This window comes from Tenrec ecaudatus, chromosome 14, assembly GCF_050624435.1.
Source record: "Tenrec ecaudatus isolate mTenEca1 chromosome 14, mTenEca1.hap1, whole genome shotgun sequence".
Taxonomy (NCBI): Eukaryota; Metazoa; Chordata; class Mammalia; order Afrosoricida; family Tenrecidae; genus Tenrec; species Tenrec ecaudatus.
Window position 1 is genome coordinate 124418281 of NC_134543.1, and position 20195 is coordinate 124438475.

The window sequence follows — 20195 nt, forward strand, 5'->3', positions numbered from 1 at the left end:
GTGCCTCCTGCGCCTGAGAGCGAGCTCCTAGTTCACGATGCGGGTGCCCCATCTCTACACCCCAGGTGCAGCAAATGAAGGATCCTCGTTGACTGAGAGATGAATGCATTAAACCAACTTCAAGGAGATTTTAAATAGCTCTGGTTAGGAGTTATTTAAACCAACTTCAAGGAGATTTTAAATAGCTCTGATTAGGAGTTCTTGAAACCAACTTCAAGGAGATTTTAAATAACTCCGCTTGGGAGAAAGACATACATGATTAGGTAGGGAAGTCAGGGCTAAGGTTGTGACCCAGGAGGACTCTGGGGAAATACATCCTTCTACTCCTGCCTCCTCCAACTGGGTTCGGAGACTCCTCAGGTGGAGAGAAAGGGACATTTCTTCCCCTTTGCCCAAGCAGACTCGGTGCCATATCTGTGCCTCCACTTCGTTCGCAGGCCCATGAAGCCTGTGGTCCTATGGAAATTGATTCAGCTCTGAGCACCGTGCAGACACTCAAGAATGAACTGCAGGATGCCAAGATGGCAGCCGTGGAGCGTCAGCTGAAGCCATTGCCAGGAGAAACGGTAAGCGAGGATAGTGTCCGCTGGAGGCCGGGCTCTACCTTTACTGAAGTTCACCTGAAGGTCGTTGTCGGCGTTGGCTTCAGTGTGCATGGCCCTCGCCGTCCTAGGAGACACGCCCCGAGTCTTAGAATATAAGGAGACTTGGGGCATCGAATTCACCATAGCACTATGCATGGTACACAGAACACATTGAGAAAACCCTTTACTAAATAAGCAAGTCACCCAAGTTGTAAAGACCAGGAAATTAGGCGTGGATTGGTGAAGCCATTTAATGAGCGTGACCAGCTCGTGGTAGCAGCAGGGTCGGCTCCTGCACTGCATGGAGAGCAGGCAGGACGTGGATTCTGCCTTTATATAAAAGCAACCCGTCAGCCAGAATGCAGGTAACACCCAGCGACGCTTGTAAAAAGAGTATTTGCGCCCCATCCTCTGCCTTGAGTAAAAATATGTACCCTGTTTTAACATATGGAGAGGCTTCAGTAAGTTCGTGGCATAATGGAATTTTTCCACGAACTTTTTGCAGCCCCCGAGGATTGTTGGATGTAATGAACCAGTCACTGCCTCTCGGGGGCAAATGCCACGGGCTGGAAACGCACACGTGCTTGGGTCCCCTCCTGTCTCGGCAGTGTGCCTCGGGCTTCTCATCCAGAGCATCCTGCAGCCAGCAAATAACCCTCCACGCTGAGGCCTCGCTGACTTGCTCTCAGTTACCCATGCCGCGTACAAAGCGAGCCGCCGCGCTGTTCATGGGGCACCGGCACTTTGCCCGCTTTCATAATCCCCTTTACCACGCCGAGCCGCACTTCCTGCTGCCTTTCCTTGCGGTGGGGACTGCTCAAAGTATAGTGAGCAAGTGGAACCGTGTCCATGGCCCTCAGGCCAGGAAGGTGGTGCGGCTGGATGTCCGCCCAATGCCTGCAAGACATAAGGATTTGTTACAGCCGTGGCACATTCCCTTCCAAGCGGCGTATTACTAATGGCCTCCATTTGTCCGGTACCCGTGTTAATCCTCTGAACCCCTCTGAGCTAGGTACTGTGTGGTCCTCTGGAAGCCGGGACTGGGAACTTCGGTGTCTGTCCCCTGTCTCACAGCTCGTACTTAGGGGGTGGGGGCGGGGCTGGACCGTTCTTTCCCTGCAGTCGCTATGACTGCTTCCCTATCATTGGTGTCTGATGGGTGAAATAGCTGCAGGCCCAGGTGTGATCAGCTGAGACCTCATGGCTGTCTCTCCTAAACTTTCTTCCCCCTTGCTTATTCCTATAGCTGGAAAAATGCGCTCAGGACCTGGGAAGCACTTCCAAAGCAGTAGGATCCTCCATGGCGCAGCTGCTCACCTGCGCGGCACAAGGCAACGAGCACTACACAGGTGAACGCCCCCGCCCCCATGCCCCTGAGCCCCGCCCTCGAGATGCCAGGTGGCCAGGGGCAGAGCACCAGAGGGGGAGGTGGCAGAGGGGAGAGGAAGTTTCTCTCATTTGATAATGGCTATGACTTCTCTATGTCTCAGCAGTTCGACTTATTTTCGGAGCATGTTATTCTGAACTTGATACTACAATAGTTCCCTTAAAGCATTTCCAGGCCCCTCCTATGAGACATAAGTAGACAGTGGTATAGATCTCTGCGTCGTGAAATCCTACAGAAATCCCCTAGCGAGCCTGTAGGAGAATTGTTAGGGAGCAGGCGATAGCCTTATTTTGCGCCCGTGGAGCGGCTGGCAGGTTCAAGCTGCTGACTTTGCAACCACAAAGTGCAGCCCCACAACACCCCCAGGCCTGCAATGTGCAGGAAGAAACCAGAGCAAGGAGAAAAGGGGGGGGGTGACAGCAAAGAAGAGGCTCGTGAAATTTTCTCAGACGGACAAAGGCCGCCGAGTGGTGGCTGATGACAGCAAATAAAGAAAGACGGGGTGCTCCCGACACAGGGAAAGCTAACAGGAAGACATCTGATTTGTGCTGCAGAGCACCGGGAGATGAGCGGGCAGGTGGTGTTACATGGTCCAGACTGTAAGCAAAGGCATGACACTGTGTGTATGACGTGTAGATGGACAACGGACTTGCTCTGTGTTCCCAAATCACAATCAACAGTGAAACCAAACCCAGCTCTGGGTCCTACTGTGGGAGCCACCAACTCAGACCCAGGGGGCAAGAGAGCTGTTCCCTAATCAGGAGTCTGTGTGAGGTGTCACTGTCAACTCTAGGAAAAACAGGCGTTTACATAAGAAAGGAAACGTTCTAGTGGGAAGTAGGCATCATAAGATGTCTAGAAACATCTAACATAGAAAATTCAGAGCACATTGCCCAGAAATGCAGATGATTGGAAGAAAGACAGAAGGGCTGAGAGAGAGAGAATTAGGATGCAGGTGGGGAGGGGCAGGCTATGAATGACGGCTTCTGGTCGGCTATGCTGTTGCACACCCACATGTGTGCGGGAGAACTGGTCCAAAGGGTGTTCAAGCATGGACCTTTCAGAAACAGATTCCCACGCGCCTCGGGTGGGTGCAGACTGTCCAACTTTTGGCTTTTTGTCAAGCGCGTAACCCTTTGCACTGACCAGACACTCTCTGCTATAGTCCAGTGCCTACAGTAATAAGAGATGCAATTCCTTCCTAGTGGGAGGGTAAGAGAAAGAGTCAGGGCAGACTTGACACCTGGTCGGGGTTTTCAGGATTGCTTAGCACTCCTTTGATGTTCCAGAAGAAGACCAATATGTGTAAACGCTTACAAACCACAGAGGGGAGACAAGAGATTTGAGTTTCTGAAAGACACACGCGTTCCTGACACCTTGACCCCCATCATGTGTAGCATTGGAGAGAAGGCGGACTCTCCAGTTGCATCACCCGGTGACTGCGGATAGCCAGGCTGGCAGGGGGTCTGGTTAGTGTGTAAGAAGATGTCTAGGCGTCCCTCACTGGCCCATAGCACTATGGGGGACAGCACTGGAGACAATGTGGGAATTGCACCTGATCTGACCCCGCCGCACTGAGGTGAAAGGTGTGCAACAGAACATCAAGGGGAGTAGAGCGACAAAGTTCCCAGGGAACACCAAAAATAGGCTTTGGGGCCAGGGCCTTGCACTCTATCAGACTTGACCGGAAAACACTCCTAAAGGTCAACAAACAGACCTTGAACTATTTACAAGCTTTTTTCTTTTTTTGTCGTTGGTTTTGTTTTCTTTTGTTGCTTTGTTTTACTCTGCCTTGCTTTTTGTGTATATTATTTATCTCTGCAGGTCTATCTAGATAAGATAGGTGGGATAAACAATCTGGAGGAGAAAACAATGGAACTGATGGTTTCAGTGGGGGGGTGGGGGGGTGGGGGGGAATGGGAAAGGGGAGCTGGGGGAAAGGAAGTGGGTGTTAACCCCAGGGACAAGAGAACACTAAGTGATCTAAAATTGATGGCGAGGAGGGTGTAGGAAGCCTGGTAGGGCTTGATCACGGGTAATGTAACTGAGAGGAATTACTGAAACCCAAATGAAGGCTGAGCGTGATAGTGGGACAAGAGGAAAGGCAAAGGAAATAGAGGAAAGAGCTAGGAGGCAAAGGTCATTTATAGAGGTCTAAATACAGGCATGTGTATATGTAAATATATTTATATATGACATTGAGGAAATAGATCTATGTGCATATATTTATAGGTTTAGTTTTAAGGTAGAAGATGGACATTGGGCCTCCACTCAAGTACTCCCTCAATGCAAGAACACTTTGTTCGATTAAACTGGCATTCCATGATGCTCACTTTCCCGACACAATCACTGAAGACAAAGTGGGTACATAAGCAAATGTGAAGAAAGCTGATGGTGCCCGGCTATCAAAAGATACAGCATCTGGAATCTTAAAGGCTTGAAGATAAACAAGTGGCCACCTACCTGAGAAGCAACAAAGTCCATATGGAAGAAGCACACCAGCATGTGTGATCATGAGGTAGCAGTGGGATCAGGTATCAAGTATTAAAGACCCAGAACAAAAAATCATATTGATGTGAATGAGGGGGAGCATGGAGTGGAGACCCAAAGCTCATCTGTAGACAATCGGCCATCCCCTTACAGAAGAGTCACAAGGAAGAGACGAATAAGCCAGGGTGCAGTATAGCATTGATGAAATATACAACTTTCCTCTAGTTCTTTAATGCTTCCTCACCCCCACTTTCATGGTATCAATTCTACCTTACAAATCTGGCTAGACCAGAGGATGTACACTGGTACAGATCAGAGCTAGACACACAGGAAATCCAGGACAGATAAACCCCTCAGGACCAATAATGAGAGTAGAGATACCAAGAGGGGAAGGGAAAGGTGGGGGAGAAAGGGGGGACCCATCACAATGATGTACATATAACCCCCTCCCTAGGGGATGGACAACAGAAAAGTAGGTGAAGGGAGACATTGGACATTGTAAGTGGAAAAATAATTTATAAATTATCAAGGGTTCCTGAGAGAGGAGGGGAGCAGGGGAAAAAATTGAGAATGATGATGACAAATATACACTGTCAAGTGGAAGGCTCTAAGCTGAGAAATAGACAGGGTGGACTCCTAGGCCAGGGCAGATCCTAAAGGACTTCATAAGCCAATCAGAATCATTTGGAACTTACCCTAAGGGTGTGAAATGCTGATGGGGTTTCCACTGGATATAGTTCAGATTGCCTTTTACATGCATTGCTCCACCTCCCGCGTGTAGACTGGCCCGCAGGGACACCCTGTTGGGTGAGGGAGGCCAGCAAGAGGCCAGTGCATGTATCAGGGTAAGATAAGAGGTGGTAATGGCCTGCAGTGGGAGTGAGGGAAGGGTTAATGAAGTCCAAACGGAACGCGTCTTGGTGCCTGGTGAGAAACCGACCAGGATGTGGGTTAAGTGTTGGTCTGGTAACTGAATGAGAAATTGCCTAGATCACTGATGTAAGGGCCAGGTAGGGGCCTTGGGGACCCAGGACCACTGACAGGTGTCTGCAAGTGTGGAGTTCAGAGATGCCATATTCAGCTTTCCATATGATGTGACTGCAGGATATTCAAACCCAGGGGCCTCTTCGGCAGCTCAGGCATTTGCCAGAGGAACTCAGGAGGGAGGTCGGGCTGGTCAAACCGATTGGGAAATCATTGGCCGCCTGATAATAATTGAATTGAGTAAGATAAATAAGTTTGCTTGGGGAGAATGGCAGGAGGAAAATGTTTGTCAGCTGAGACCCTCCGTGTTCAATGTGTAACACCGAGACCTTCAACTCTTTTTTTTCTTCCCCTTAACATTTTTTATTTTGGTAAAATATATACATCAGCATTTCGCCAAGACATTGGCTTCCATATTTGCAATTCGGTGGTGTGGACTACATTTTTCACTTGCACCAATGTTCCTGCTCTCCTTTTCCAAAGTAGTCCCCCAAGCCCAACTGTTTAATGGAGCCCTTCGGAAGAATGAGCACCTCCCATCGACGCGCCAGGACTGGGGAAACCCTGTAGAGCCAGGCACCCTTACCTGCGAGGCAGTCCTGTGAGGTGGGGATCGAAGAGGCACGTGTTGGTTGTAAGATGAAAGGAATCACTGGTCTCCTTGTTGAAGGCAATTTCAGGAAAGGTGAGGGATGAGTGGGCAGCGAGGCGAGAACCCATGGAGACGAGTCCTCCTTGGGTCCCAACTCCCCAGCTTACCCACAAAGGAGATGTCTGGGATAGCCAGAAGTGGGCATGGGGCTTTATTCTGCTGTGGAGATCATTTTGCCTGGCCAGTGCAGTATTCAAGGTGCATTTCTATGTGGTTGTTACAGAACCTGAGCCCAGTTTCAGTGAGTCTGCAAATCGATGCCATGCCTGCCTGCCTGGTCTTTACTCTGTGAGCTTACTGTGAGGCCCCGCCCCGTTGTGCCCCCAGACCACGTGGATTCTGATCAATCACCGGGGTGATACGGAATTCTGGCTTTCTTAACACTCAGAGCAATCCTTAGGCGCCGCTTCTGAATGTAAGGGGCAGATGGCAAGAAAACTGTGAAAGGACTCTGTCTTCCGAGGGTTGGGGTTAGTGGGACAAGGCTCACCTGTCATGTCTCCTCACAGGTAGCTCTGGCACGGAAGTGGCTTCCTCGGAAGGGGTGGTGTCTGTTAGGAAGGGAGTCCTCATGGGGCAGTGGTTAATTACGCAGCTGGCTGCTACTCAAAAGATCCGCCGTTGGAACCAATAGCATTTTACTTCAATAAAGATGGTAGCCTTGGAAACCCAAGGGAGACCCTCTGCTCTGCCCTAGAGGATTGCTTCATAGTCAGAACCGACTCGGGGGCCACCGTTTGGTTGTCTAGGATCCTCGGCTCAGTGGAGAAAACCATAGAAGGTTTGAATGCAGCCGGTCTTGGCTAGCTACCGGGCTTGCTGCTGGCCCCTGGTGGCTTTGTCTCCTCGTTTGAGTTCTTTTGGGCCCCTTGGTCATTCCACAGGGAAGCCACCGCGTGCGATGTTCGGAATGCTGGCTTCTCTGGTTCTGTCTTTTAAACATGATCTCAGTCGATACAAGGTTTTTGGCGAAGTCTTTTTGCATAAACGTCTCTCGATAAATGTTTTATTCCTCCCACATCAAATACAACTCAAACTTTGAAATGAATTCAAAAGTTTGTGTGAGAGCGGGCTAGAGACCACATGCTGCAATATTCAGTGGTTACAGCTGGGATCTTGGCCTCGCCTACAAGGTGTGGGGAACGGAGACCCAGAGCGAGGCAGATGGCCTTGGCTCATCAGCAGAGTTGGAGCTAAAGATCAGGTCTTCACCAGGTCCTGAGCAGCAGCATCTTCCAACCCTGTGCAAGAGTAACCCTACAGTGGAATGACCCTTCTGTGCTCCCTACCCCACTCCTTCACGTTCACTTATTTACCCTTCCGGATTTTGTGTGTGTGTGTGTGTGTGTGTGTGTGTGTGTGTGTGTGTGTGTGTGTGTGTGATCACTTTATTTCCAAGGTTTTCTCTACGTAAGCTGCCCTCAGAAGTGCCGTGTCATAGATGGCAGATTGGCAGCATTGCAGTTTGCCTTGATTAGGTTATAGAATGATGTCCCAACTGGGTGACTTACTGAATATTTACAGATTAGCAAGTCGGCATTGCTGTAGAGCTGTCTCGCTTTGCAGCTGCAGGGCCTCTCCTGCCCCTCACTTGGTTACAGAGCTCGTCCTCAGTGGGAACAAGACCACCTGCAGCACCAGAGCCGACTCGGCTGAAGGCTGCTGGTGAAGGCTGCGTTCAGTAGTGTTCTGGGACCGTCAGCTCAGTCCCTCAGAATCTAGTTGTTTCCAGGTTTAGTGTGTGAGACACCTTGATTTGTGTGTTTATCCACACAGATGTTCTAACGAGAAGCCCTTACAGCCCCCCATCCCAAAGAGCTCTGAGCAGACACTCTAACCTAGAGTTAAGAAACATCAGGTCTAACCCTGGCCCTGGTTCAGAGGTCAGCGTGGTGGTGAGAAGTGTGTGTGTGTTTTGGTCATGCACCCTGGCGTGGCCATTCTTCGCCTTGCCCTGGCCAAGGACAACATGTCAGCCAGCAGAGCCTGTGTTCATTCTGCATGAGGGGAAACTCTATGGGAAGGATTCATTTCCACTCATAGCTCTTCACCGAGTCCCATGAGATGTTCAGAAGGAAATTTAAAAGCAATTCACGAAAGAGGACACCCAGGTCGTCAATAGGCGTATTAAAGGTACTTGGAATCAATATTCATTTGGGAGCTACATGTTAATACCTCCGTGAGATACAACTGCACCCCCATCAGAATGGTCAACTCTCGGGGGGAGGGTTTGAGATGGATGAATCCAACGTTCCAAGTGATGGCTAGGATGTGGGGCAACCGGAGCTCCCACAAATTGCTGTGGAATTTGTATAAAATGCTAAAACTGCCTTGAAAAACTGTTCTGCTGTCTAAAGCGGAACATAGACTTCCCCTACGACCCAACAGAAATCAACTCTTAGGTCTCCATCCCACAAAAAACTGACTCCGGCCGTGCACCACAATGCTTACACAAAAACGTGTGCAGATTCCTTTCATCTGGAAACAACCCCATGTTCCTCAGCAGAAGAGTGGAAAATAAATTCGGTAATGTTCCTATACTGGGGTACTCTAAGTCAAAGTTCGTCTAAGGCGAGAGGTGTTCGAATAGCGATTCATGTGAAGGAGATGTTGACCAGAGCAGGGCACGGGCTGATGGACGTGATCGAAATGCTCCTTAACTCACTCTAGATTGTCATTGTGTGGGTGTGTAACCGAGCACACGATTCTGACTCGCAGCTGCCCTAGTAAATCGGGGGACAGGTCACTTTAATTTTCTCCCTTGGAGCATCTGCTGGGTTAGAACTGTGGACCAACACTTGCCCGACATACAGATCCATTTATTTTCGTGTGTGTAAGTTACACCCTTCGAAAAGAAGTTGGAAACGCGACCTTAAAATCACCCTTCACAAACCTACGTTTATCTGGCACTTGTCGTCCTCCTGGGTACTTGGTATAGGGGGCCAGGGGAGCTAGAAAGAGTTGTTTTTAGTATTGTGAACAGCGCTCCTGGATCTGCCGAGGGCCAGTGACCGGAGTACGCAGAGGAACCGAGGAACTGAACTTTAATAAAGAGTAATTTGGAGGTCAGCATAGCCAGACACTCGCGTAGGAGTCTCTTCTTTCAAGGGAGCCTTGGTCTGGAGATGTAGTCCTTTTAAATGCACTCTCAATAACAGGTCTGGTGGGCTTTGGTCCTCAGGAGTGGCTGCTAGAGAAACCGCCCAAGCTCTGAAGATACTGGCCCAAGCTGCCCGTGGAGTGGCCGCCTCTACCAGTGACCCCACAGCCACGCACGCCATGCTAGATTCGGCTCGAGACGTGATGGAGGGCTCAGCCATGCTCATTCAAGAAGCCAAGCAGGCCCTGGTTGCACCTGGAGATGCGGAGAGTCAGCAGAGGCTAGCTCAGGTGAGGCCCTGCCTTGAGAGCTGTGCCCCTCATTAATGTGGACTGCCTTTGGGGCCTATTTCCCCCCAGCGGTGAGCTCATTCACTCAATGCACTATCTCCTTTTGAGAGTCTTGCCTTCTCCTCTTTGATTTAAAGTGAGATCTGTTTACCTCAAAGTCAACAGATCATTTGGGAGTGGGGGACTTAGTGGAAATCCGCCCTTGGGAGGTTACAGACCAGGACATAGCAAGTCTGTTTGGGGCTGAGCTTGCTTGCTTTTACTGCAGCCTGCTTCCTAGCTTTGGGCAAGGTAGATATGTGGGGCCCAGCCACTTCAAGTTTACACCTCCATGATTACCCCTTCAGTGGATTCTTAACTACTTAGTGAAACCTCTTGGCTACACACTATCTGGGCAAAAATCGAGAGGTGGAGTTGGGGAGAGATGGTGTCCATCAAAGGGACTATAGACACTTTCCCCTTCCCACGTGGATAGTACTGAGGAAGCCCGACCACGTGCCCTGGATCTAAGCCATGGACACACGCAAGGCAGCACAGGGCAGTTCCTGGTTGGTTAGGAGCTGTTCTGAGCGCTCTGGGCAGGGGAGGTGGGAGAAGGTTGTGCCAAGCAGCTGCTGAGCAGAAACCAACCCCGGGCCTGGCTCAACAGTCATGCCAGCACTCAAGGCCTACTGCCACCTCAGTGGCCTCAACAGGGCCTGAAGAAGGAGTGATGTCTTCGTTCCTCTTGGAATTAGGTATTGTTGGAGCACCTGCCCTGACTTTGGAGAGGTCTGTGTCCGACTCCCAGAGCCACGTGGGGGTATGCTGCGTCTTGGCCGAGACAGGATGCGCGCCCCGCCCCCCCCCCCCCCCCCCCCGCCCCAGGGAGAGGTGTAACAGCTTTGCTCTTAGCCAGGAGACCCAGACAAGATGCTTCTATGTGGCAACCAATGTCGGGCTGATACTGGTGGGCAAGGTTCTTCCCGTACGCGTTCTAAGGATGAGGCTCCTGGGCTGCGAGGCCGGAATCCCCTCGGTTTCCCCTCTGCATACTGTCACTGTCCATTCCTGGCAGACGTGCATCAATGTATGCAGTACAAGCCCAGGAGCAGCTTCTTAGGGGCCTGCTCTCTCTCCCCACCCTCCCTCTCCCGCCCCGCGTGCACAGGTGGCCAAGGCGGTCTCCCACTCTCTGAACAACTGTGTGAACTGCCTCCCCGGGCAGAAGGATGTGGATGTGGCCCTGAAGAGCATCGGCGAATCCAGCAAGAAGCTACTTGTGGACTCGGTGAGAGGGCCTGGGCTTAGGGAAGAGGCCCGGGGACTGGCTTCCACCCAGGTGTAAGAGCAGCCCCTACGGGGCACTCGTGGTGAAGAACCAGTTTCTAACCAAAAGGGTGGCTGTGGAAACCCACCAAGGGGCCTGCAGGGGACTGACAGGCCCAGAGGTCCCAGACTTTGAAGAGCAGAAGGGCCAGTTTGACCTTGGCCCACACGGGGTTGCCTGATTTGGATCCCACTCCGCAGCAACAGCCTGACTTCCCTGTGGGATCTCAGAACAGCTTACCTTTCCTGCAGGACACCTCTCGTTTCCCAACAATTTGCCTTCTCCTTGTCAAACTTAACCTGGGCTCAGACCACCCAGAGCCATTCGGCCCTGGTGGCTGGTGAACCCCACGGAGGCTCTCTTCCCTCCCCGGGGCCTTGCCTCATCCCTCTGGGCAAAGCGGAACTTCTCATGGGGTGTGCTTCCTGTCCCCCCCTCTCCCCCCGCAGCTCCCTCCCAGCACGAAGCCTTTCCAAGAGGCCCAGAGCGAGCTGAACCAGGCAGCGGCGGATCTGAACCAGTCCGCGGGGGAGGTGGTCCATGCCAGCCGGGGCCAAAGCGGGGAGCTGGCGGCCGCCTCCGGAAAGTTCAGTGATGATTTTGATGAATTCCTTGATGCTGGCATCGAGATGGCTGGCCAGGCTCAGGTGAGTGTGGACAGACCGTCCTCCCTGGAGGTTGCCTGGGCAAGTGGGACTGGAGACGCTGTTGGCAGGTCCCGGTTTGCCGAACTCTCGCTGCTTCCCAGGAAGCCCCACGGTCTCCCAGTAATGGCTCGCCCAGAGATGCTCTCAGCTCTGTGTGCTTTGCATCTTGATGATGCGGGAGCCCTCTTCCCATGATCCTCCAGCAAAGCCCAGCATTTGCCTTACCTTCCTGGGAGGAAGGGTGGCGGGAGGAGGACCATGTTTAGGAGAGAATCTTAGAATGCAGTGTAATAGAGTAAAAGACCGTGTTAGGGGAGAGTGTCTAAAATAAGTGTTAGAGGATTCAGAAGTCTCTCCTTGCAATGAACTGATTAGCCCCTTGCTTAGACCAAGGGAGCATAGCATGTCCAGTCTGGCATCAACATGAAGCGCTTGCCGGTTCCTTTCTTCTTTGCCCCGGAGCTGCTGTGCACTCTCTCCCTAACAGAGACAGCCAGAGTGCTTGTTGCTCTGTTATCTCCCAAAGGCTGTTTCTAGATGGCAGGACAGGTGAGAAATGCCCTTGCCCCCGACTCAGGAACTTCTGGGATGCAATCAGCGCTGAGTGTCGGGATGGCGCCAGCCATTTGTGCCAGGCTGGGGTGCACACGGTTTTTGTTTGACCACTCCAGCATTGTTGAGCAAGCTGCTGTGAGAACTGCCACCTGGGCTGTGTGCCCGCACCTGTGCGCGTGCGCACACGCGCGCACACACACACACACACACACACACACACACACACACTCTCTCCCTCTCCCCGTTTGATACCTCCACTTGTGAGAAAGCACAGCTCTTGGCTGACACACGTGGGGATGGGTTTCTGCCCCTGCTGTGCACGTGTCTTATCTGGCCATCTGTGTGGGGACAGGTAGGCACAGCCACGATGTCTTGGCCAGTTAGGCATCCGCAGACTAATGAGGCTTAAGGTGATCTCTGCCGATAACTCACCTCCATTCCAGGCTGTTGCTTGTAGTTCTCTGAATGTTCTCCTCTTGGGACCCCCTCCTGACTGACTCCTTCCGCCCTTCCAGACCAAAGAAGACCAGATCCAGGTCATTGGGAACCTCAAGAATATCTCCATGGCCTCCAGCAAGCTGTTGCTAGCAGCCAAGTCTCTGTCTGTGGATCCAGGGGCCCCCAATGCGAAAAACCTCCTGGCGGCAGCAGCAAGGTAAGAAGTGGGGGGCGTGCTTCTGTGTGTGGGTAGGCAGTGTTCTGGCATCGGGACGGTAAGCCTGACCGACTGCGGGTTTTGCGAGCTTGGGCTTGGTGCTGTCCTTTCATCCACAGAGGTGGAAGTCCCTCGCTGCTGCCCGTTGGCTGCCAGAGGGTGGAGTTTAGTGTGATGCGATCCCAGTCTCATCAAACAGGCTTGTCTTCATGTCTGTCCCTACCAAACACATCTGCTGGCTTCCCATTCAGCCTTGTCCGTGGGGCCTTGCTCAGACCTAAGTCTCCACTGACTGATAAACGCAGTGCCTTAAACAGGTGTTCGCATGCTTGTCTTTTATTGTGATATGTATTTATGAGACTACATATTTGTCATGCCAATATCCTACACAAGAGCTGTTCAGTATCATTAACAAGCAATTACTGCATTGTTCCGCTATCACCCTTAAGATGTTTTATCGTACTTTCATATTTCTAAGATTATAAAAGTAATATATGCTTCATGAGGGGAAAACATCATCAAATATGGAAAAGTCTGAAAAAGGAAATGCCCAAGTCGGCACTGAGAGCGAGTGCCCTGAGACCCTACTCCATCCCTGGCTCCGGTGTTACCTTGATGGCTGGTTAGCATGTCCGCTGGGTCCCAGGTAGCAGGACTTTGGTTGAAAATGGAAAAGGGGGGCACTGGCAGTACCTGCAAGAGCCTGCATCAGAGTCCTGGTAATGTGAGTGCCCTGGCCTGTCATCCCCACCCCGACAAGCAGATCATCCACCCCGTTTCTGCCCCAGGACCGCTGGGGCATTTAAGGGTTGAGTAGCTCATATCCCAAGTGCAGGTGTGTGGAGGAACTGCAGTGGCAGCTGAGGGAGACCTTGTGCGGACAAGCCCGTGTCGGCTTCTCTGAGCCCACGGGGTCGCCTCCGAGACCGCGGTGCCGCAGACGTGTTTTTGTAGTGTCATTGGGCACAGCTTTGTGCACAGTGGAGGAGAGCCGATGGGTCGTGCAGGACTGGCAGGAGATGTGGAGCGGCTGGAAACCTCAAGGTGTGCAAACCAGAGATTTTTTTAAGAACTTAGTTTCCATCCTGCTTTGTGTGTGTTTTTGTCTCTAAACTCAGTTTTGAATGTTTCCTTATTTGATTGTGGGGTTATTTGTTTTCATGTTTTATGTGTATCCCAGTCCCCCAATTCCTGGGAGCTCAATGATTGTTCTAGAAGTTTCCAGAGTCAGGAGACCTGGACTTCAGTCTAAGCTTTTAGGCCTAAGTCAGGGATGAATCCAGTGTGGTTCAGGGGTAGAATTTTTTTCTTTCGGTGTGGATCTCAAGAACCAGATTTGATTCTTGGGTAAACTAGGTCCTGCATATCTGTCGCCTGCCTGTCAGTGGGAGCTTGCACATTACTATGTGCTGAACAGGCTTCCGCGGTGATGCTGAACTGGGGCTGACGCGGGAGAAAGGCCTGGAGGTCTCGTGACCGTCAGTCATCCACAGCGCTCCGGTCCACCACCCATCATGGGGATGGCCAGGAGCCAGGCAGGGTTTTGTACCAATGTGCGTGGGTTGCCATGGATTGGGAGCTGACTTCAGGGCCACCAACAGCAGCAAGAATGGCACTCGTGAGGTCATTCCACCTCTACACTCCCCATCAGCACAACCGCCTCCTTCTCGCCCCCCGCAGTGTGTCCCTCCTGGTGTTGGTGGTGGAAGGTGCCCATCAGTCAGTTCTGACGCAGAGTGAGCCCATGTACCACGGCCCGAAGCACTGCTGTCCTGCACCGTCCTCACAATTGTGATGTTTGAGCCCATCGGTGCAGCCACGGCGCCGGCCCATCTTGTCGGCGGCTTCCTCTTTCTCGCTGCCCCTCCACTTTCCGAGCATGATGTCCTTCTCCTTCATGGTAGTGGTGGTTAAAACCCACCTCTCTTTGCTCTTGGCTGGTGACGGTAACTTTTGTGGGACGTGAGACAGGGGCAGAGTAGCTCTGTTTAAAAAACCCTGAGTTGCTTCCTTTGTTCTCAGATACCTATTTTAGCTTCAAACAAGAGTGAGAGCCACTAAGAAATTGGGGGGGGGGGGATTATCTTTACCTCTTCCCCGAAAACCAAACCCACACCGCTTGCTGTTGAGATGATTCCACTTCATGTCGGCCCTGCGGTACAGCGGCTCTCCACCTTCCTCAGGCCGCCACCCTTTCATACGGTTCCTCATGGGGGGGTGGCCCCCAACCATCAAATTTATTTTCCTTGCTACTTCATCACTGCAATTTTGCTACTGTCATGAATTGGGCGACCCCTGTGAACGGTCCTTTGACCCCCCCCAAACGGGTTGGGACCCACAGATTGTAGAAGTCTGCAGGTGGGGTGAACGGAATGCCCTTTCGGTTAGCAGCCACACATTTGCACCATGGCCCCAGGGCTCCATGCAGGCCCTCCCACCCCCTCTTCCTGCTTGTGATTCTTCCTGGAACGACTGCCTTCCTCTGGTGGGACTGTGAGCAGCTGTTTCTCATATCAAACCCTCCCTTGACCACTGCCCCCCCACCCCTTCTTACAAAAGACCCTCCGGATAAGGCAGCAGGCGTGTTTGCAGTTACCTGAACTCAGATGTTTTTCATTATCTCCGTTTTTTGTGTTTTTGGGTTTTTTTTTACATTTCAATCATTTGCATCAGTACAGTTTCCACGTGGAGCGTATTATTCACTCTTAAATCGAGGCAAGAAAGGGCGAGCATACGATGCCCCTCTGTGGAAGCCTCTTGAAGAAGGAAACGCAGACCCCAAAGGAGCGTGGGTGGTGTCAGGACCCTGTGGGTCCCTGGCAGCCCCCCGGCGGGGGACAGAGGGGAAGCTGGAGATTGGCTTCAAACCAGAAGCAAACTTGGCCTCGCAGTGCTGCCTTCCCGTACTGGGGCTGACGGTTTGCTAGTGAGGGCAGCTGCGAGAGGAGGCTGGCACCTTCCGCTTGCCTTCCCTGGGGCATTTTGACAGACTTCCTTCACCCTGGGGCCGGTGCGCCTGCCAGCTCAAGGCAGGCGACACTCTCCCCAGCTGGGTTCTCTGCCAGCTCAAGGCAGGCGACACTCTCCCCAGCTGGGTTCTCTGCCAGCTCAAGGCAGGCGACACTCTCCCCAGCTGGGTTTTTCCATTTCTCTTCCTTTCTGTTGTCAGTTAGCTTCATCGTGGCAAAACACAAACAACCAAAACCAGAGCGACATTTGCGGTGCTCCTAAGAATTCCGTCCAGCGACCTGCATTGCACTCACACGTTGAGGTGCCATCCTCATCCCAAAGGTCTCGGAGGGACCCCTGCAGTCCCTGGACCTAGAACAGCTCAGCCCTGTCCTGCCTCTGGGTCCGCTGCGTAGGTTTCTTGTTCTCTGTGGCTTCTGCGGTCTTTGCTGCTCTGGGAAGAGAGCTTGCTTCCACAGAAGGAGGGGGTGTTTCTTCCTCTGCTCTCAGGTTGTGGCGGAGCCCAGCTGTGCTTGAGGATGGCAGTTCCTCGATTTCTTTTGCCGTAAGGGAAGCCATTGACTGGTGAGCGCTCCAGCTGATCCTGGTGGATCTTGGCTTCTCAGTGTCTTTTCCGACAAGGAGGGTGGAGCGGAGGATGCATGGTCAAGGTTCCATCAGCCTGTTCCCAACCAGGAACTGGGCTGGGTTTTAGCCTGGGAGTACGAAATCCAGGTGCAGTTGAAAAACTAAGGAGAGGGCTGTTGTCCTGCCTCCGAGCACCTACCATGTGGTGAAGAAAGCTGATGGTGCCCGGCTAGCAAAAGATAGAGCATCCGGGGTCTTAAAGGCTTGAAGATGAACAAGCGGCCATTTAGCTCAGAAGCAACAAAGCCCACATGGAAGAAGCACACCAGAAGAAGCACACCAGCCTGTGTGATCACGAGGTATTGATAGGATCAGGCATCAGGCATCAAAGAACAAAAAAACATATCAATGTGATTGAGGTGGGCTGCAGAGTGGAGACCCAAAGCCCATCTGTAGGCAACTGGACATCCCCTTACAGAAGGGTTGCAGGGAGAAGACGAGCCAGTCAGGGTGCAGTGTAGCAACAATGAAACATACAACTTTCCTCTAGTTCTTTAATGCTCCCCCTCCCCACTTTCATGGTCCCAGTTCTACCTTACAAATCTGCCTAGACCAGAGGATATAGTACACTGGTACAGATCAGAGCTGGAAGCACAGGAATCCAGAACAGATAAACCCCTCAGGACCAATAATGAGTGTAATGATACCAGAGGGGAAGGGGAAGGTGGGGAGAAAGGGGAACCCATCACAATGATCTACATATAACCCCTTCCCTAGGGGATGGAGAACAGAAAAGTAAGTGAAAGGAGAAATCAGACAGTGTAAGGCATGACAAAATAAAAATAGTTTATAAATTATCAAGGGTTCCTGAGGGAGGGAGGGAGGGAGGGAGGGGGGAAATGAGGAGCTGCTACCAAGGGCTCAAGTAGAAAGCAAATGTTTTGAGAATGATGCTGGCAACAAATGTGCTTGACACAATGGGTGTATGTATGGATTGTGACTGGAGTTGTACGAGCCCCCAGTAAAATGATTTTTAAAAAGCAAAAAGAAGAAGGGGGCTTGTCCTACCTCTGAGCATCTTAGAACACTGCTCAGACTATGGTCCCCAGTGTGGCAGTTCCCTAATCTGGTGTCAGTTTAAGTATTAAGAGTGCAGGGGTGGAGTCTAGGCTGTCAATCTGGAGACAGCCAATGAGACTTCTGTGTGGGCGTGGCCTTCTGAGAATTCTGGGAAATCTGGGACTTCCTCCTTGGAGGCAGAAGCCACCTCTCTCTCTCTCTCTCTGTGACTCCCTGGGAGACATTTGTAGAAGACAAGCCACATGGATGAACCAGACCTCGGAAGCCAAGAAGCCACAGAGAGACCCCTGCCAGCACTGAGATGCTTACAACACCACTGGACCCAACGACTTTCTACCCAGTGGCTTGTGATCGTCCTACATTTGGCTTCATTGCATGTGTTTCTTGAGTCTGAAGAGGGCTTTATAGACTGGTATCGGACATCTGGGCTAATATCAGACTTATGGCCTTGGACTGGACTGGGTTGGGATGTTTTCTCAATGTTCAATTCCTCTTGTATATAAACCTCTTCCTTATATACATATGCGTGTTTCTGAACTTGTTTCTCTTGTCTACCCAGACTAACACACCTAGTGCTCAAGAAGGACCACACCCAAGACCCAGCTTTTCCAGCTCCGGTCCTCTAAGGGGGGGGGGTCATTGCCATTGATCGTAGCTGCCATTGAGTCGACAACCCCCAGGCACCACAGCACAACCCACAGCGGGCCCCGCCATCCCCAGGACCAGTTGTGGATCAGACTGTTGTGAGCGTTCCATTGGCTGATTTTCAGAAGTAGATAGCCAGGCCTCCCTGACAACCCGCGGGAGGATTCTGCCTCCCTTAAAGCCCTTTGCATTGAGGTTCTGGCCAGGCAGGCTCCCTGCCATCTCCAAAGACTGAAAACGAAGGGACCGCCGCTGCTTAAAGGAGGGCACCTTTAGGGCACCAAACAGACCAGGCCGTGAAGGCCCTCCCTCTCCCTGGTGGACTCCGCTGGAGCTTTAGCTCCCTTTGTCCACATGCGGACCTCACTCCGGCCTGACTTTGCCAGCCGCTGCAGTCCAAGTCTGTGCAGTCCACGCCATGACCCACACTTAGCTACCCATCACGTCCTGTCTAGTGCCGCGCCCCCATCACTGCCTTCTTGCCCACTTCTTTGTCTTGTCGCCTCATTGCCTTGCCTCTGCGGCTAGATGACAAGCTCTTGGTGTCTGAGAGACTCTCAGCAATCACATTGTTATTATTATTATTTTATCACCTCTGAAAACACACACCAATTCAACAGTTCCTCCCTATGCAATTCCATGACATTGATTACATTCTTCAAGTTGGGCAACTTGCCTAATTATATTCCTCCCACATTAGTGTCAAGTCACTGCCCTCCAAGACTCCTCTCTTGCCTCCCTAGGTGCTGTTGGCAGTTTGCTCCCGTGGAGGTAGACCACGGCACTTTTAGTCTACGTGGCTTACGCACAGTAAAGAAAGCCTTGTGGTGCAGTGGTGAAGCACTGAGCTAATAATCCAGGTGTTGCCCTTTCACCCTCCCCCACAGGAGGGAGTCTGCTTCTGTAACCTTGCAAGCCCTATCGGGCAGTTCTGGTCTGTCCTCGAGAGTCTCTGAGTGAGAACCCATCGGAGAATGCTCGTGAGTGGGCCCTGTGTGTTCTTCCCTTCCTGATCAGGAACCCCCTCCCGTGTGGAGGGGCATTATCTCAGGACGCGCCCCCCTGCCCCAAAACGACTTACCCGGTGATTTGTGCTTAATAGGTACCAAAAAGCACAACTGGTTGCTTCTCTTCTGTTCCCCACCCCCGCCCCTCCCGCCCCCTGCCCCAGCTCCTTCTCTGGTTAACATTTCCAGCCAGAGCTCTGGAACTGCCATGAAAATCATTCAGATCTGTGAACACAAAGCAGGTTTTAGGTTAAAAAGCATTTTTTATTCTCTGAGATTGTAAATCCCACTTTTTGTTTTTAAGTGAAGGCCTAGTGGTGCCTAGGTAAAGAACAAATTCATAACAGTCGCAAATTGACAGTGATGAAGTAGCAATGACAATAATTTTATGGTTGGGGGTCACCACAACATGAGGAACTATATTAAAGGGTCATGGAATTAGGAAGGCCTAATGGTTGAGAACCACTGCTCTGGACAGTGGACTTTTTGGTTATTTACATTTTTTAAATAATGAGGAAACATATACAGACTTTATCATTAAATATGTTAAGAAAAAAAGTCAAAATAACTATGGTTCAGGCCTATTTGGACTTTGGGGCGTCTTTTTTTAAATGGTAATATAAATTGCATATACTTATTTTCAGTCAGTTTCTTGTTTTCCTTTTTTTAAAAAAGGCTTGTTAAAAAAATCAGTTAACATTTTGATATCGATCTTTCTCTCTTATGTGATCACATTTATTTTTACAGTAGTGGGCTCATACTGTATATACTACTGTAATTTTAAAAACTTAATTGTTTATCATGAATATTCTCCTGTGACATCATTTATGTACCATATAGTCAAACCAAAACACTCACTGCTACTGAGTCTATTCGGTCTCTGTGACCCTATAGGACAGAGTAGATCTGCTCCCGGCTTTCCAAAAATGTAAATCTTTACCAGAGTAGAAAGATTCACCGTTCTCTTAAGAAGCAGCTGGTAGGTTTGAACTTGTGATCTTGCAGTTAGCATCCCAGCTCATAGACTCATTCATGTGCTATACACCATGATTTTAAATGATCCTGTAGTGTTGCCTGTTCATGTTGTCTCTGGTCCCTTGCTTTGATAAAGAACTGCGGGGTCCTGGTGGTGCAGTGTTGAGGCGGGCTGCTGACCCCCAGGTCAGCAGTTCAGAACCTCCAGTTGCTCCACAGGAGAGAGATGAGGCTTTCTACTCCCCTAAAGAGCTACCATTTCAGAAACCCACTCCTGCCCTGCCCTACAGGGTTGCTG

The 20195-nt window shown here is 51.2% G+C and overlaps 1 protein-coding gene across 6 annotated transcripts in view; it reads left to right on the forward strand.

Annotated features, from left to right (window-relative positions):
• TLN2 (talin 2) overlaps positions 1–20195 on the forward strand; it is a 461380-nt gene that overhangs the window by 343641 nt on the left and 97544 nt on the right. For all 6 annotated transcript variants that reach the window (XM_075532415.1, XM_075532420.1, XM_075532418.1 and 3 more), the window contains 6 exons: positions 438–566; positions 1831–1933; positions 9279–9487; positions 10638–10757; positions 11246–11443; positions 12514–12653. In XM_075532415.1, the coding sequence (XP_075388530.1) occupies positions 438–566; positions 1831–1933; positions 9279–9487; positions 10638–10757; positions 11246–11443; positions 12514–12653 (899 nt within the window). The remainder of the gene's footprint in view (positions 1–437; positions 567–1830; positions 1934–9278; positions 9488–10637; positions 10758–11245; positions 11444–12513; positions 12654–20195) is intronic.